The sequence below is a fragment of the Hemicordylus capensis genome, chromosome 2 (genome assembly GCF_027244095.1).
Source record: "Hemicordylus capensis ecotype Gifberg chromosome 2, rHemCap1.1.pri, whole genome shotgun sequence".
In the NCBI taxonomy this organism is placed as follows: Eukaryota; Metazoa; Chordata; class Lepidosauria; order Squamata; family Cordylidae; genus Hemicordylus; species Hemicordylus capensis.
In genome coordinates this window covers 265,970,849-265,988,973 of record NC_069658.1, presented here as the reverse complement: position 1 = coordinate 265,988,973, position 18,125 = coordinate 265,970,849, and the positions used below count along the sequence as shown (strand labels likewise).

Here is an 18,125-nt window from a genome sequence, read left to right as displayed (position 1 = left end):
GCGGCCAGAAAGAATTCGACCAATTAGAGACAGTCAGAAATTCAGCCAATGGAGGCGGGCCAATACGGGAAACGCTGAGCCAATAGGAAGGTGCTGTGGCCGGAGCGGGAGGGGCCGGAAAGGAAACTGAAGAGAAGGAAGCGTTCTACCACGCAGGAGGATTCATTGCTACACACGTCTGTCTCGCTCTCCCGCCCCGTGGTCTCTCACCAGTCCGCGCACGCTATCTCCCGGGGATACGCGGCGGCGCTGCTTTTTCTATTCCTCTCCCCGCGCGCAGGCATCGTGGGAGGTGGGTGTAACCCGGAAGGAGCTTCTCAAATCGGAAATTACCCCAATATAATCTCCCCTTTTTCCTCCAGCGCCTTCTCTTGTCTTGTGTGCCCCTACCTCATTCATTTTCTGTTTCTCCTTCTTTTGCACAATTCTCTCCGATTAATGTCTGCTGCAGCTCAGTGCTTTCTCTCTTTCTTTCCTCATACAGTTCAACCTGCAGCACCTTTCTCATCTCATCACTTCTCCGCATCTCAATCGTTTTTGCACATCTGCCTGTACCCCACTGTTCCCTTAACCCTGCAGTATCTCTTTTGATTTTCGATCTTGCATTGCCATCTTCATTTGCAGGTCAGCCATCTCCTAGCTTTTTCTCTATCCTATAGACTAGCCTGTGTTGATCAAGCAGCCAAGTATTTTTGCAGCCCAGCAATTGAATTGCTTCTGTCCTTTTAATTCAGCTGTTTTCCCTCACTGTGGTTTCTTCTTCCTCTCCACCTGACATCAGCTTTCTTAACTTGCATTGAATATCTCTGCAATTTTCCTGTCTATGAACAAATCCCAATTTTCTGAACAGTGAAAGATCATTAGGCCAGTTTCCAACTGATTTCTCCTTTTTATTTCTGTTCTTACTTTGGCAGGTATCTGTTTATTGGTTTTTCCATTTCCACTCTTTCCACTCCAGACACTTTCTTTTTCTAATCCACCTACATCTGTTGTGTAGTTACTCATGTCTGCTTTTCCTTTTACAGGCCCAGCAGCACCATGTCTGAGTTGAAGGACTGCCCTCTTCAGTTCCATGATTTTAAGTCGGTGGACCATCTAAAGGTGTGCCCCCGTTACACAGCTGTACTGGCCCGTTCTGAAGATGATGGCATTGGAATTGAAGAACTCGACACCCTGCAATTGGAGCTGGAAACATTGCTGTCTTCTGCTAGCCGCCGGCTTCGGGTGCTGGAGGCAGAGACCCAGGTCAGAGGGTAATCTAGCTGTTCTTTGAAACCACAATGTTTTAAACCAAGGCTGTAAGGCTGCTGTCCCTTCTCTAGATATACAAACTGTAAATGCAGGAACTGTCCCTGTAGAAGGCAAGTTCTTTTATCTATCAATCATACTTTATTTCAGTCACTAACCAGCACAACTCTTTTAGTTTTTTCCTATTGGGACATCTTCATTGTGACAGTATGATTCCTGCCATGTGATGCCTGCATAGCCTATATATTCCCATGGTCACCTTTATCAGCTTTGTGTCTAGCTGGAAGACTATCATAGGCTTGAAGTACTAAATATGTAGATCTTGGGGATCAGGTGTGCAACACGGGGGGGGGATCTGATCTGTGAAGTAATGTTGATGTGTTGTTTCTGGAGGGCATTGTCTCTCAATCGACTAAGGAGTTCCTAAGTGTAGCAATCCTACAATAGAGTCTTTTTCTCCACTCCCATTAGTTTGTTTTTTGTTTAACATATTTCTATGCCACTTTTCTACTCATAATGTACACAAAGAGGCTTAGAGTGATAAACATACAACAGAATAGTTACAAAAATGCATATTAAAACAAGGCAAATTGAAAACAATGAACTAATACAACACATTAATACACAGGCCATTTAAATCAGAAGTATGTTGTTTTGTTGATTGTCACCATGGACAGATCTATAGCTGACGTGTGAACCAGAACTGCAGAGAAGCAATTCAGGATTAAGAGTATTACTAACTGGCATGTGTTACAGTGAATCCTGGGATCTTCACAGTTTCTTACAGCGCAATCCTATATGTTTTCAAGAAAGATCTGAGCTGAATGAGATGACATAGTTTGCAGACACACTTAAACTGAAGGCTTTCTTGAACTCAAGTGCTTTTACTTCTTAGTAAATGACTATAAGTCTGGAGTATTCATAGCCTTGGGCCATTGCAAGGATCCTTGTATATGTGCATTGCACTGGTGCGTTCCGAAAGCCTGCTCTCTTCTCTGATGCAGGAACTGTAGTTGGTGGAGCAGAATCATGTAAGAACATGCATGGATCCCAAGTGGACAGAGATGGGATGTGGAAGTGGTAAGGCTAGTCGGCATCCTACTTAAACTGCTAGGATCAGGACCCCAGCTTGCACCCATTCAAATCTGCATTTCAGAACTTAACAAGTGGGCTGATATGAAAGTACCTCTTGCCTTCAAAGGCTTCCAGTCTGAATTCTGCCTAGCATGTGGTGGTATTAGCGAAGGGCCCACCATTCTCTTGATAAACGTGTTCTAGCACCCAAATGTATTTTCATTTTTCTTCCTTGGGAAGTGTTGGGAATGCAAGCTGCAAGTCACTGGGGCCAAGGAGATGGTGTGATTCTGGGGCAGTGACCTGACAGTTTTGCAACAGAGCTGTTGTTTTTTTCAGATCCTTACAGACTGGCAAGACAAGAAAGGGGACAGGCGATTTCTGAAGCTGGGCAAGGAACATGAGTTGGGTACTCCTATCAAGCATGGCAAGCCCAAGAAGCAGAAGCTGGAAGGGAAAGGAGGCCACAGCACAGGGCAGGGGCCTGGTCGGCCCAAATCCAAGAACCTGCAGCCTAAAATCCAAGAGTATGAATTTCCAGATGACCCAATTGATGTGCCCCGTATTCCCAAAAACGATGCACCTAATAGGTATGCAGGAGACAGATAATAAGATTACATAGCACTTCTGTGTGTGTCTCCTATTTTCTCAAAAATCATTAACCTCTCTGTAAGGTAGGCTATTATTAATGTTCTCCATGTTACCATTTGAGAGAGGCAATCTCGCATTTAGAAGCTGTCTTATACAGAGAGGGACTGTTGACTCATGTAGCTCAGTACTTTCTGTACTGACTGGCAGCAGTAGCTCTGCAGTGCTTCAGACGGGGATCTTTCACCTAGAGGTGCCGGGGATTCAACTGGGACCTTCTATGCAAGGCATGTACTCCTGAGCGATGGCTCCTGCCACTTTGTATCATCTCAGGCAGTGTTCCCTCTAACAGGGATCCCCAGATGCTGTTGACTACAACTCCTAGCATCCCCAGCTGCAATGGCCTTTGCTTGGGGATTATGGGAGTTGTACTCAACAACATCTGGGAATTCCTGTTAGGGGGAGCACTGATCTCAGGGCACATTTACGCAAACAGTTGCTTCTGTTTCACCAAGACATGTTAACTTCTGCTCTCTTTGATGAAAAGAGTTAAATTTTGAATAAAACCACATCTGAATATTTTTGTATGTGAGAATATTATCAAGGGATGTGATCGTCCCTTACCAGGGTGATTTTCTTCACCATAGAGGGGATGATTGCCTCTCTAGCAGACAGTTAGGTGTGGTGATCATTATTCAGAAAGATTGTGATAGCGTTCACTTTGGGACAGTAGCTTTCAGTGTGTGGATGGACTGTGGTGAGTGGGTGCTTGCAAACAGTTATTCAGAAACACAGTGGAGGAGAACTCTGGTTGCTGTCACTTCCTGAAAGTGGAGAATGGACTTCTGTTTATTGAGAGTTCTTTCTCATTGTCCAGACAATTCATTTGCTCATGAATGGCATCTGGAATAATTCCTACCACTGTTCATGGAGGTACAATGTAATACCATACCCTACCATACAATACAACGGATATTTATATACCGCTTTTCAACTAAAGTTTCCAAAGCAGTTTACGCAGATATAAATAAATAAATAAATAAATAAAGATGGCTCCTTGTCCCCAAAGGGCTCACAATCTAAAAAAGAAACATAAGACAGACACCAGCAACAGCCACTGGAGGGATGTTGTGCCGGGGATGGTTAGGGCCAGTTGTTCTCCCCCTGCTAAATAAAGAGAATCACTATTTCTAAAAGATGCCTCTTTGCTCAGTTAGCAGGGGATACAGCATAATGCAGCAGGGGATACAGCTTCCCCTGTGGCAACTTGGTGTGCTTGAGAGCTCCTGCCCTCAAATCTTGGTGTGTTTGGGCTATGTGCTCCTCTTGTCTGTGCCATCCAACCAATGTGGTTAGACTACAGTTTCTTATATCTAGCAGTGCTCACTCCCCCCCCCCCCCCGCCCTGCATTTTCAGATTCTGGGCCTCGGTGGAGCCCTATTGTTCTGATCTCACCAATGAGGAAGTGCGTACTTTGGAGGAGCTCCTCAAACCTCCTGACGACGAGGCTGAACACTACAAGGTAAAAACCATTGTGGAAGAATCCCTCTCTTCACCTTGTCAGCTGATGTTTGGTAGAGTGTTTTGGCTTCCCACTGCATAGCCCTTTCTGGCAAACAATTGCATTGATTCATTAGTGCAGTGTGTTTGGGCTTAAGAGACTCATTGCACTAGGGACCCATGATAGCGCTACAGAGGTATGGAACCATGTGCTGCCTTTATGAGTAGACTGACTCCTGGGCTGTGTGTGTTGAGTAGGCTACACAGATTAAACTGGGGCCTCTTTTGTAATGTCAGCCTCTAGCTCTGTGATCTCCATTATTTTTCAAGCAGGGGCTTTGAGAACCTTTGAAAGGCAGTATGTTATAGTAGTAGTTGTCATAGTTGTTGTTGTAGTAGGGCCACTTTGTGTTTGTTTTTTAAAAAAATGTTTTGATATGAGAGCCTGTAACAGATTAAAGCCTTTGTCTCTGAGCAAGCTCACGTGAGGGAAAGAAATGCTGAATCATCCCTGCTAAGCTGCATGACTAGGCTTCTCCTAAAACTCTTCTTTATGTTTAGTAGGTTAAAAAATGGCTGCCATCCCCCACCCCACTCCCCTTTATTACAGAATTTGAACTTCTCTGGACTTGGAGTGGAATCCCAGGGAAAACTCTCTCTCTTTTGCTATTGGAAAAGTACCCCAAAATCCTCCATGTGCAAGCCTACACATGGTGGGAAAACTGGTAGTTGCTGAATGTCTGAAGACGTATTTGCACCAGAGTAAGACCCCCTTCCAGCTCCCACTTTCTCCTGAGTTAAAAATCCACTCAGAGAGGCTTGTAAAATAAAAGAACAAAAAGAAAAACGGTTTTATTAAATGCTACAGACTGCTTCCATCTGAGGCTCTCTCAGCTTTTATTTACAGGTAAAAATACTCAGTAGGTTACAAGAATACTTCAAAAAGCACCCCAAATGATGTTGGGGCAGCACACTTTAAAAAATCGTGGTTACCCAGTTGCAAGGAACAGATATGTAGGAAAATACAAAAGCATCTTTACAGAGTCTTTTGCAGTGCTCAGGCTGGATGGGTGAAGACTAGTGTTTCTTAGTTTAGTTACAGGTAAACAATCATAGAACAGTTTCAGGGGTATACAAAGCACACACCAAAGAAACAGAAAGTCTAATGCAAAATCTGACTAAACAGACTTGCCCTAGGCTAAATTTCCCGAAGCTGAAGCCCTGGCTTCCTTTGTCTGGAACTTGCCAAATCCTGGATGAGAATTCAAGCCCCTACAGTCCTGTCTTCCAAGAACTGCAGTCATCCTCCAGCAGCCATTCTCCATGGCCACATGTGTTCCTCTCTGCACCCCAGCCAGCTTTTTCTCATAAAGAATCTCTCCTTCCGCCCAACAGCTCTCTAGGTCTCACCCACCTGGTGTGCTGATTGGCTGAGCCCTCGAGTTGGCCAGCCTGTCAGTCAGGACAGGGTTCACTTCTGGTTAACTCTTTAGGGGAGGATTGGCTGATCACTACAGAGCTGTTCTCCATACTGACCTCTGCACTGTGCTGTGTTTTGCCCACCACCAGTGAGATCCTTTCAGGGGAAATGAAGCCTTGCCATGCCCAAGTACCATCTTGGAAAGCTGTGCATGGAACTCTGAAGAATGCAGTCCTCGCCAGTGCTTTCAACAAGTTTTTATATATTACTTTTTAACAGAACTTTCCAAAGCAGTTTACATAGAGAAACGGTAGATAAATAAGATGGATCCCTGTCCCCAAAGGGCTCACAATCTAAAAAGAAATATAAGAAACACCAGCAACAGTCACTAAACGGATGCTGTACTGGGGCTGGATAGGGCCAGTTACTCTCCCCCTGCAAAATAAAGAGAACTAGCTGATCTGGGGCAGAGTATCTGTGCCCCTACTTCTTGTTGGGAATTCTCTCTGGTAAGAGAAACCCTTTTTCATTATAGCAGAGTGCACAGAGGCACAACAAAGCGGAATTTAGTTAGGCATGCGTATATGCTGAGAGTAAAGTAAGTTGGAGCCAGTTCATAGTTTCAAATCAATATAAGTGGTATTTATTAGAGAACTCCATTCTAGATAGGAAAGTGAGGAGTTAGGATCTCTAATCTAGCTAGCTGGATGCAGATGGATTCTGCATCTCTGCACACATGGTGCAGGGAGAGGAGAGCTTGCATGTTGCAAGGTAGAAGGAACAGGAAGAGAAGAGAGAGAGGAAGTGAATGGCTGGAAGGAAAGAAGTCCCTAAGATTAGCAATCTAAATTCCAAAGAGATAGTGTCAGAGCAGTAGAGAAGGGATGACCAGTGTCTTGACCCTCTAGCCCTCTGACTCACTAGTCTGTCCTCCTATGTCACTGAGACAAGAGAAAGAGCAAAGTCCTTCACTTCCAACACTTCTCCCTGTCTCTCCTTCACATCTTCATTTCATCTTCAGCCCCAGTCCATTCTCCCCCCATCCCTGCAGCCCCGGTCCACCCTCCTGCCTCGTCCCTGCATCCCTGGTCCACCCTCCCCCATCCCTGCAGCCCTGGCCCGCCTCCCGCCCCTCCCTCCCCCCCATCCCTGCAGCCCTGGCCCGCCCCTCCTTCCTCCCATCCCTGCAGCCCTGGCCCACCGCCCACCCCCCCATCCCTGCAGCCCTGGCCCGCCGCCCGCCCCTCCTTCCCCCCATCCCTGCAGCCCTGGCCCGCCGCCCGCCCCTCCTTCCCCCCATCCCTGCAGCCCTGGCCCGCCGCCCGCCCCTCCTTCCCCCCATCCCTGCAGCCGCCGCCCGCCCCTCCTTCCCCCCATCCCTGCAGCCGCCGCCCGCCCCTCCTTCCCCCCATCCCTGCAGCCGCCGCCCGCCCCTCCTTCCCCCCATCCCTGCAGCCGCCGCCCGCCCCTCCTTCCCCCCATCCCTGCAGCCGCCGCCCGCCCCTCCTTCCCCCCATCCCTGCAGCCGCCGCCCGCCCCTCCTTCCCCCCCATCCCTGCAGCCGCCGCCCGCCCCTCCTTCCCCCCATCCCTGCAGCCGCCGCCCGCCCCTCCTTCCCCCCCATCCCTGCAGCCGCCGCCCGCCCCTCCTTCCCCCCCATCCCTGCAGCCGCCGCCCGCCCCTCCTTCCCCCCCATCCCTGCAGCCGCCGCCCGCCCCTCCTTCCCCCCCATCCCTGCAGCCGCCGCCCGCCCCTCCTTCCCCCCCATCCCTGCAGCCGCCGCCCGCCCCTCCTTCCCCCCCATCCCTGCAGCCGCCGCCCGCCCCTCCTTCCCCCCCATCCCTGCAGCCGCCGCCCGCCCCTCCTTCCCCCCATCCCTGCAGCCGCCGCCCGCCCCTCCTTCCCCCCATCCCTGCAGCCGCCGCCCGCCCCTCCTTCCCCCCATCCCTGCAGCCGCCGCCCGCCCCTCCTTCCCCCCCATCCCTGCAGCCGCCGCCCGCCCCTCCTTCCCCCCCCATCCCTGCAGCCGCCGCCCGCCCCTCCTTCCCCCCCCATCCCTGCAGCCGCCGCCCGCCCCTCCTTCCCCCCCCATCCCTGCAGCCGCCGCCCGCCCCTCCTTCCCCCCCCATCCCTGCAGCCGCCGCCCGCCCCTCCTTCCCCCCCCATCCCTGCAGCCGCCGCCCGCCCCTCCTTCCCCCCCCATCCCTGCAGCCGCCGCCCGCCCCTCCTTCCCCCCCCATCCCTGCAGCCGCCGCCCGCCCCTCCTTCCCCCCCCATCCCTGCAGCCGCCGCCCGCCCCTCCTCCCCCCCCATCCCTGCAGCCGCCGCCCGCCCCTCCTCCCCCCCCATCCCTGCAGCCGCCGCCCGCCCCTCCTCCCCCCCCATCCCTGCAGCCGCCGCCCGCCCCTCCTCCCCCCACATCCCTGCAGCCGCCGCCCGCCCCTCCTCCCCCCCCATCCCTGCAGCCCCGGCCCGCCCCTCCTCCCCCCCCATCCCTGCAGCCCCGGCCCGCCCCTCCTCCCCCCCCCATCCCTGCAGCCCCGGCCCGCCCCTCCTCCCCCCCCCATCCCTGCAGCCCCGGCCCGCCCCTCCTCCCCCCCCCATCCCTGCAGCCCCGGCCCGCCCCTCCTCCCCCCCCCATCCCTGCAGCCCCGGCCCGCCCCTCCTCCCCCCCCCATCCCTGCAGCCCCGGCCCGCCCCTCCTCCCCCCCCCCATCCCTGCAGCCCCGGCCCGCCCCTCCTCCCCCCCCATCCCTGCAGCCCCGGCCCGCCCCTCCTCCCCCCCCATCCCTGCAGCCCCCGCCCGCCCCTCCTTCCCCCCCATCCCTGCAGCCGCCGCCCGCCCCTCCTTCCCCCCCATCCCTGCAGCCCCGGCCCGCTTTCTCTCACTGCTAGCCAGCCTGCCTGGCCGCCTCTTTCTCTCCCCACTTGCTGGCTGGCTGGGCTCCCTTCCACCTGTCTCCGCTGCTATCCGGCAGCTGCTTGCGAATTCCCGCATGAGCTGCCACACATGGGATTAGCAAATGGTACGTTTAAGATATATATCTCCCCACATTAAAAAGGTGCCTCTTTGCCAAGTTAGCAGGGCAAACTGACTTTCCTGATAGAGCATTATGGGGAAAGCAGTGGGAAGGACTTCATTTCCTAGTGCTTTGTGCATACTTGTGCTGGGGCTCCTATGGGCTCTGTTTCCCTTAAAAGAGCCCTACCAGTGCTGGGCAAAGCGCAGCACTGCTCAGAGGGAATGGCCATCTCTCTGTGGTGCCAGGGGGCCTATGCAGAGTATTTGGTTTCAGCTGAAACCGAATACTGAAGCTCTGTACAGGCCTAATAAACGAACAGGGAAATACACTTGGGGCCAGTGAGAACTGCCACTGCCTCCCTCACAATGAAGAATGCTGCTCTAGCTGGCTATCCTTCAGTTTCACCAAAGCTCAGTACATGGTGGCTATTCCCTTGGCACATGGCAGGGGAGGAGTGGCCGTGTTCTCCGTTGTTGGAAGACTTTAATGTGTTGGCAGTCATGTTGCCAGGCTGCAACCTGGAGAACAATTTTGTTTCCTTAACAGTCCCTCTGTTGCGAAAGATGGTGGAGAAGGAGTTCCAGTGCATTGACCTTTCACACCAACTATCCTAATGACCACTAGGAGCATTGGGAGTAGAGGTAGTTAGTGAGGGTCCCCTTGCCTGTCCCTGCTTTGCCTCTACTCTGTGACACCTGCTTTGACTCCTCAGGTATTTCCTGTAGTGAGTCAGTTCTACCTCCTTTCTCTTTGGAGAGCAACTGGGAGCATCTCTCTTTCACCCTTCCTATTCACTTTGTAGCTCACAGTTAGGATAGGTCTTTCCTATCTCAAATGTTCTTAACCTAATAAAATTATTTACTTTATACTGCACTACAATCGCCGTGCTTGTTCTTGACGAACTGCAACAATAAGGCTCGGCACTACTTCATAACTGGAGTAGGCAGCTTCCTCTTGGTGCTTTGCTCAACAATCACGAATTGCAACAAAAGAGGTGGGAGAAACTGTAGCTTTGAAACTACCTGGAGATTTTGGAGATGCAGAGACTTACCAATAGGTGACTCAGAATGAAATCACAGCTCTGTTTTGCACAAGCTGCAGAGCCTTGGCTTGAACAAGCCAGAATTCCTGGCTGCGCAAGCAGAGGAGATAAGGGGACAAGGGTGCCTGCAGGCTCATTGGCTTTCAGGCCACGTCTACAATTCTAGTTGATTATCAGTTCTTGTCAAATACCAATTCTTAGATGATAATCTGAACTGGACCATTAGGAATATAGGAAGGTGCCATATACTGAGTCAGACCATTGGTCTATCTAGCTCAGTATTGTCTTCACAGACTGGCAGTGGCTTCTCCAAGGTTGCAGGCAGGAATCTCTCTCAGCCCTGTCTTGGAGATGCCAGGGAGGGAACTTGAAACCACCTACTCTTCCCAGAGTGGCTCCATTCCCTGAGGGGAATCTCTTACAGTGCTCACACTTCTAGTCTCCCTTTCATATGCAACCAGGGCAGGCCCTGCTTAGCTTAAGGGGACAAGTCATGCTTGCTACCACAAGACCAGCTCTCTTTCCTTGACTTGGTATTGGAAAGTTTAATAGATGGGGTGTCACACAAATCTTTCTGGAGAGAGTGTTCAGGACCTGAGAAAACCTTGTATCCAGTGCATGTAGCCCCCAACCTCTGTGGAGGTACCTATATTTAACAGAGACAGATAGAACATATGAAACACCTTTCCTGTGGTAATCCAAGAAAATATGACTTCTGTTTGTTGTATTAATAATGAAGATAATCTAAACGAGGGACAAAGAACTATGCACAGTATGGAAGCTCTACTCTGAACACTGATAATCTGGCCCGGACCCCAGTTTGGCCTCTTAAGATTTCAGCACACTTCCAAGTCTCTCCTAACAGCCTTGAGACCTAGAAGTGTGGTGGTGGTTTTAATGAAAGCTGAGGTTCCCAGGGTGCTGTACCCAAAAGTATAAGTGGTTTAAATGGAGACAAAAATATGAGATGTGGGGGAGAGGGTCAATTAGATGTGAGCTCTTTCGGGACGCTTGGAGCTAGCCTTTCTACCCTCACATTGCTAATCCCCAACATTAAAGCTATTAATCCATTCTGCCCTTTTAGATTCCACCCCTGGGGAAGCATTACTCGCAACGCTGGGCCCAGGAAGATATGCTAGAGGAGCAGAAAGATGGGGCTCGGGCTGCAGCTGCTGCTGATAAGAAGAAAGGCATCTTGGGGCCACTGACAGAATTGGACACGAAAGGTATCTTGAACTTCTCTGTAGAATTTTATGCAAAATCACAAGGCTAAAGAAGCCTACCATCTGATGTAGAGAAATCTGGTGTCCATTACTTTTGTGTGTGTGTGTGTGTGTGTGTGTGTGAGAGAGTGAGAGAGAGAGAGAGAGAGAATGAATGAATGAAGGCCATGGGTTTAATCCTCAATTAAGGATTCTTAGGTTGTAGGGTTTAGTGCCTGAGAGCTGAATTTAAGGCACTGCCAGCCAAATGTGATAATCCTGAGTGGATGGGCCACTGCTTTATGTTCTTCTCTCTGCTTTTGTGGGACTTAGGAGGCACCCAAAATTTGGTTTCCTTTGCTTTGGTGTAGCATTTAATTTAATTTATTTATTACATTTATAAGCCTCCTAACACCTAGATCTCAAGGTGGTATATACAAAACAACAAAATAAAACTCAATAAAAACAATGTTTAAATGCATAAAATTTTAAGAATTGTTTTAGCAAAAGGTCTGAGAAAACAAGTGTGTTTGGAGTGATATTTTTTTAAGGCAGCCAGAAATGGAGAAGCTCTTATACTGACAGGGCGCATATTCCAGAGTTCTGGGGCAGCCACAGAAAAGGCCAGACTCTCCCGTTACAGACTATCATGGGCTGCTGCATGGTGTTACCAACAGCTGCCACTTTTGTAGATGGCACTAGACACATCTGGTTGGTCCCGCTCATTTTGGCTTTATCCCCTTCTCTCCAGATGTGGATGCTTTGCTGAAGAAGTCGGAGTCCCAACATGAACAGCCTGAGGATGGCTGCCCATTTGGACCTCTGACCCAGCGCCTCCTGCAGGCACTTGTAGAGGTATGGAGGAAAGATCCTGACCTGGCTTTCCATGGCTTCAACAGGCCTTGATCTCTGGGGTGGTGGGAAGCAAAGGTCAGTGCTAAGCCTGCATTCCTATACATGCTTGCTTGGGAGTAAGCGCCATTGAGCACAGTGGGACTTACTTATGAGTAAACATGCACAGGATTGTGATGCAAGCCTCTTCTCTTCATCTTCTGTCTGTAGGAGAACATCATTTCTCCCATTGAAGATTCACCGATCCCAGAGATAGCAGGCAAGGATTCTGCAGCAGATGGTGCCAGCACCTCCCCCCGCAGCCAAAACAAACCCTTCAGGTGGGCATTATTAATGGTTTTGTTTCCGCAGGAGAATTTAGTTTAATTCTGTCCTGCCTGTACCCACATTGGGTCTTTGAAGTGACCAACAACACTATTTAAAAAGCAGTATGAAATGCTACCCTACAATTTTTTTTTAAACTGCCTAAAAGCCTGAGCACACAAAACAGCGGAGATAAGTAGTTAAGATTAATAAGAAGGTCAGTATTATTAATCTTAATGGCTGCTTATCGCTGCTATTTTATGTGCTCAGGTTTTTTTAATCTGTCTGGTATAGCATTTCATATTGCTTTTTAAATGGAGTTGTTAATACTGAATTACTGTCAAAAGCCTGGGAAAGTTAGGATTGATTTAACCTGGCAGCTAATGGATAGCAGCGTCTGTGCTGGGGGAATGTTTCTGTGGAAGGACAGGAATATAAGGAGCCATCTAGCAGGACAACTCTGGGAAGGTTAGTGCCACTTCCCAAACCTTACCCTCCTCTTCAGATGATGATGATGAGTCAATGACCCTTCCACTCATCCTGCCTTGTGGCTCCTTGCATTTGCTGATAGAAAGCAAACTCATCTCCTCTGCTCCCTCCAGGTTCAAGGCAAATGCCTGCATGTGATCCTTTGCTTTCAGGGATGTTTACTGCTGGCATGAGGCCACCATGCCAGACCAACCTCCTCCACCCATGGCAAAGGGTGGCAAAGAAGAAAGCTGCTCGTGATCCCCTACTATTGTTTTTTATTAATAACAAAGCTTGTGGGTCTCTACTATCATTAGACACACGTGTGTGCACGCACACAAGTAGATATTTGCAAATAGATATTTGAAACTCTGATTGGTTTGCATAATTTATACAAATTGTGCCAGAAATCTGAAAATGGCAGAGTTGTGCTTACTTTAGCCCAGAATTGTCACACCCCCAACTTTTTTTTGAGGCACAGAACACACAATACTTGGGGAGCTGATGCCGAGAACTAATGATTTGTCCAAAACTTACCAGATGAATGTACAGTTGTTTGGGGATTTGAGTGCTGCTCTCCTAAGCCCCCAGGCAAGTGCTCTCTCCATCAAATAACACTGGTGGTCATGATGAACAATCTCCCTGCTGTAACTTAGCATTCCTGATGCCCAGTTTTGATGGTGCTGCTGCTTCTTTTGTAGTGTACCCCACACCAAGTCTTTGGAAGGCCGCATCAAAGAAGAACTGATTGCTCAAGGTCTGCTAGAGTCAGAGGACCGGCCTGCTGAAGACTCGGAGGACGAAGTATTGGCTGAGCTGCGAAAGCGACAGGCTGAACTCAAGGCCCTGAGTGCACACAACAAAGCCAAGAAAGTCGAGCTGCTCAGGTGAGATGAGGTGGGGAGGCGTAGCTAATAACCCCCTTCCTTTGTTGCCTTAGCCTTGGAGGCACTGGTTTTACTGCCTTCCTCTCTCTGGCTAGTGGAGCTCTGCATGAGAACCACATAGGTCTGGAAGAAGGCTAGGATACCACACTCGTGCAAAGCTGCCTTATACTGAATCTGATTATGGGTCTGTTTAGCAAAATATGGTCATCCTGACTAGCAGCAGCTCTCCAGCCCTGCTTGGAGATATTGCCATTTCCCACAGCATGAGTGAAGCCACAGCGTGTCCGGTTACCGTTGCAGGCTGGCCAAGGAGGAGTTGCACCGGCAGGAGCTGCGGCAGCGGGTGCGCATGGCAGACAACGAAGTCATGGATGCCTTCCGCAAGATCATGGCAGCGCGCCAGAAGAAGCGCACCCCGACAAAGAAGGAGAAAGACCAGGCCTGGAAGAGCCTCAAGGAGCGCGAAAGCATCCTTAAGCTGCTAGATGGCTAATACTGGGATCTGAACACATGCCTGGTCAGCCAGGCTCCTCCACTTTGAACTACCACAGGGGCTCAAGGCCTGCCGGAGGTGCCTGTTGCCAGAGAGACTGCAACAGCAGCAGCTCCCTCCATTGGCTGCGCAGTGTGCAGTTTTGCCCCGTTTGGTCATGTCGTAGCCAAGGATCTGGAGAAGCTGGGTTCTGGCAGCGCACCTTGTACGACTGTGAGCACTGGCACTGTGAAATGGGGGCCTCTTTTGCCAAAGGTGGCAATCTCCTTCCTTGATGCCTGTAGGACCAGTTTGCTACAGCATGGAGCTGGGACAGGCCAAAGCCCGGCATTGGCTTTTGCATCACACCCGCTTTCAGGGCCAGCCTTCAGCAGCAACTAGGGGTTGCCCTTGAGGACTGACTTGCTTTTTTTCCTTTCTTTACCCCATAACTGTTGTTCCCTTGCCCTGCATCATTGGAGGCTACAGGCACTGTGGATTTTGTATTGGGGAACAAAATGGCCAAGCACCTGGATGGTCAAGCAGTTTGTTGACCAACCACCATCCCCTCACCGTAGCAGGTGAACACCCTCACCTGCCAACTTCAGGGGATTGTCCCAAGTTAAAATGCCAGAAGAGTTCAGAAACATGGGTATCTGCCCTGTCCCTGGATAGTGCAAGAAGATGCCTGCAGTAACCAGTTTTGAACAGTAGAGGGAAATGTGTGTTCCCTGCTGGGTGTCAGTTACACTTTTCACTGTGTGTAAAAACAGTGTTGGTCCAAGCGCTGCTGTGGACTGCTGCATTGTGGGCGGGGGTGTTGCTGAGCCTGCGAGGCGCCGTGATGGCTTTAAAGTTTCCTGTTCTGCTAAGCCTCTTCCTGTAGTGGTGGTTGGTCACACACTCCTCCTTTCCCCTGCTTTTCTGAAATACACCAGAAAGTGTTGGTCTCTGCAGAACTGAGCATGAGGGTGCCATCGGGTGCTTGATGCAAGAAACCAAGCTGAGGAGAACCTACAGCAGCACAGGTATGGGAGAGCAGAGAAGGCAGGGCTTGGTTGTATTGGTGGGATGGATTGACTGGCCTGACTCAGCCTGTGTCCATTCCAGCTACACACTGGCCAGTGATGGATTGCAAAAGGCAAGCACCCATTAGGAGGAAAATTGCTGTGACTGGAGGGAGAGAGGCACCCTCAGTTCTCCCAGAATCTGTCTTGCTTCTGGAGTTGTTCTGAAAAAGCTCCCTAGATCTGAGAGAGTTGAGCTGGGAAGAAGTGAAACGCCAGCTTCCCTACAGGGGCATCCTCTCAGCTCTGCAGGGAAGGGGAAGAGAAGCAGCAGAACTGGGGTCAGCTGAGTAGCTGAGGATGCTTCCTGCGAGCTGTGCGGGGGCTGAACCCATGCAGAGAACTCTCAATCCTGGTAGCTACATATCTGGCCAAGCTATAAAACAAAGGTTGCGCCGGTGCGGGGGCTGCTCCAGAGCTTGCCACTTTCCTTGATTAAAGGGTGTGTGTTTGGGCGGCGGAGGGGATTGAGCTGTAGTCCTGTCTTCTCCTGCTCTGCTGGCCTTTGCCCCGTCTCGCCTCATTCCCCTTGTGCCATTATATGTGCCATTAGAAGGACTCCATTCATCCGTACTGTGGTCACCCATAACATGAAGCTGTGCACAAGGGTGCACCTGTCCCCTATCCTCATTGGTTATTGTAGCACAGTCTGTAGGAGAGACTGGGGCAGGTTGTTAGTTTTCTCCTGGACAAACTCTGGCTGTTGTTTCCAGTGACGACTTCCACCACCGTCACCTACTTCTGAAGGTTTGACTGGTAACTGCTGCTTGTCTTCCATACTATACAGTGTTTATTGTTAAACATAACATTGGACTTGCTTTTCACCCACCCCAGATACCCGCGGGTTTCAAGAATGTCTTGGGGCGGGGGGTATTTCAAAGTTCTAAAATATGAGATGGCTTTGGGAACTGCCAAAAACTGGAAGTGTGGGGACTAGGAAGCAGAGTTGGGATTTGGGGAGGGATCACATTAATTCTTCATGCTGTAGTCTGTTGTAGTTTGTGTCAACATCGTGCCTCATAAGAATTCTCCCAGTATGTCAATAAACCCGTGACTACAGGAGCAGCTGATGGTGTGTTTGGATTGGTTTTTTTAAGTGAGAAGAACCCAAGAGGATATTTACAAGTGAGTGAAAGAATCTGCTGTTGATTGGGTCTTGACTGCAAGAGGGAGTGAAGAGGTGGGCTTATGTGTCCCTTTCTTATGCTGAGGGGTGGGTTAATTGCTAAGCACAAGGATCTTACCAAGAACAGAGGGCTGTATCTGCATTCAGACAGTGCGGTTGGTGGGTTGCACTGTGGGCTTAGTTTCTGAATATCTACAGATTGCATTTCCCTCATGACCATGTAAGCCCCAGCCTTTCTCTGCTGATTGAAGATTAGGGGCTGAGAAAGTTTCTAGGATATCGTTTGTGGCTTCCAGGGAAACCAATCTGAAGAACTGATCTCATGCACAAAAATGTCATGCTTTTCTGTTTTTCTCTATAAAGGAAAAAGAGTGCAGAATGGGTGTTCCTAGCCAAGGGGCGATACAAGGATGGAAACAGATTGCCCTGGATCATGACACTAACAGTCCCTACCTATATGAGAGGGATGTGTTCCATTACAAAATTCTGTAGTCAGGAGACTGGAACATAGGAAGCTGCCATATACTGAGTCAGAAATTGGTCTATCTAGCTCAGTATTGTCGACACAGACAATGGCTTCTCCAAGGTTGCAGGCAGGAATCTCTCTCAGCCCTATCTTGGAGAAGCCTGGGAGGGCACTTGAAACCTTCTGCTCTTCCCAGAGCGCCTCCATCCCCTGAGGGGGATATCTTACAATGCTCACACTTCTAGTTTCCCATTCATATGCAACCAGGGTGGATCCTGCTTAGCTAAGGGGACAAGTCATGCTTGCTACCTCAAGACCAACTGTCCTCTACTGACTAGAATGAGTTGTGCTAATTGAGCCTATCTGTACAAATATACTTTATTTGCACCTGGTGTGTCTGGTTGCACAATTTTGGAATGGAATGTTGACAAGGGGTGGGGGGTGGTCATACACAACTGAAAGGCATGGGGCTGGGATCTTGGAACCACAGGGAAGTAATGAACTTGTCTAATGTGAACTATCCCCTGGCTGTATCCTGCTATGCATTTCTCAGCCTCAGACCAAAAGGACTAGAAGTTCAATCACACACACACACACACCCCATTGGATGACACATTCTGTTCAGAATGTTGTTCTAAGATTTCTGTTCTTGGTATGTTATGTGGTCACACAACATGGGAGATAAAATTGTGGAATCGGTGTAGACAACTTGCTAGGCTCAAGTGACTAGATAGTGGTGGAGCTCTAGGGCCAGGCTGATATTACCTCATGAAGCAGTGACTGATGTATGGGATGGTATTGAGGAGAGTGCTCGGGTGACACATGAACAAGTAAGTTATAGTGTGACAACGCTGAATTTGAGCTGGGCCTTAGTCAGAGAAAGTAGATAAGCATCCAGCAATGCACAGCTGGTCGGTTTGTGGTGACGACCTCTAGTGCTTGCTGGTTGGGAGGATTCTGGCAACGAATGTTGGACTGGTAGATCTTTGTCTAATCTACCAAGCAAGGCTCTTCCTGTGTTCTTAAGCAAGAATGCCTGCTCAGGCTTTCTAAATACACACATCCTGACTAGCCCTCTTCTTTTGTAAATTTAAAATGCAGTAGTAGCCTTCTGTGAGCTGGAGGGAAAGGGTAGATGGTGCAAGATTGTCAGCCCGCCCTAGCTCTGGAGCCTGTTTGCGAGATCTACGGAGGCGATTTTGCGAACGTGAAGTAAAGCCGACGAGAGTACATTTGACCAGGTGCAGAGTGTCTTTCGACCACCCTGCGCTATGTGGGATTGAAGGGAGGGTTTTGAGGTCTTGAAGGTCTGGTTTCGAGACAGGCCGAAGCTCCAGCCACTCCTCCGCCCAGGGTGAAGTCAGGGAAGGCTTTGCTGAAAGGAGG

At 50.0% G+C, this 18,125-nt stretch overlaps 1 protein-coding gene across 3 annotated transcripts; it reads left to right on the top strand.

Moving 5' to 3' along the window:
- Positions 1–79: 79 nt before the first annotated feature.
- On the top strand, positions 80–16,212 carry TADA3 (transcriptional adaptor 3). 3 transcript variants are annotated; one of them, XM_053301591.1, is made up of 9 exons: positions 80–292; positions 1,026–1,245; positions 2,662–2,912; positions 4,328–4,433; positions 10,981–11,122; positions 11,850–11,953; positions 12,161–12,270; positions 13,423–13,608; positions 13,909–16,212. In XM_053301591.1, exons 2-9 carry the CDS (start codon positions 1,039–1,041, stop codon positions 14,099–14,101), a joined length of 1,299 nt encoding a protein of 432 aa, XP_053157566.1. In that variant the 5' UTR covers positions 80–292; positions 1,026–1,038; the 3' UTR covers positions 14,102–16,212. The 3 variants fall into 3 exon arrangements, with proteins under 3 accessions (XP_053157566.1, XP_053157569.1, XP_053157568.1); XM_053301594.1 differs by lacking the exon at positions 80–292 and adding an exon at positions 315–624; XM_053301593.1 differs by lacking the exon at positions 80–292 and adding an exon at positions 315–914.
- Positions 16,213–18,125: the final 1,913 nt, after the last annotated feature.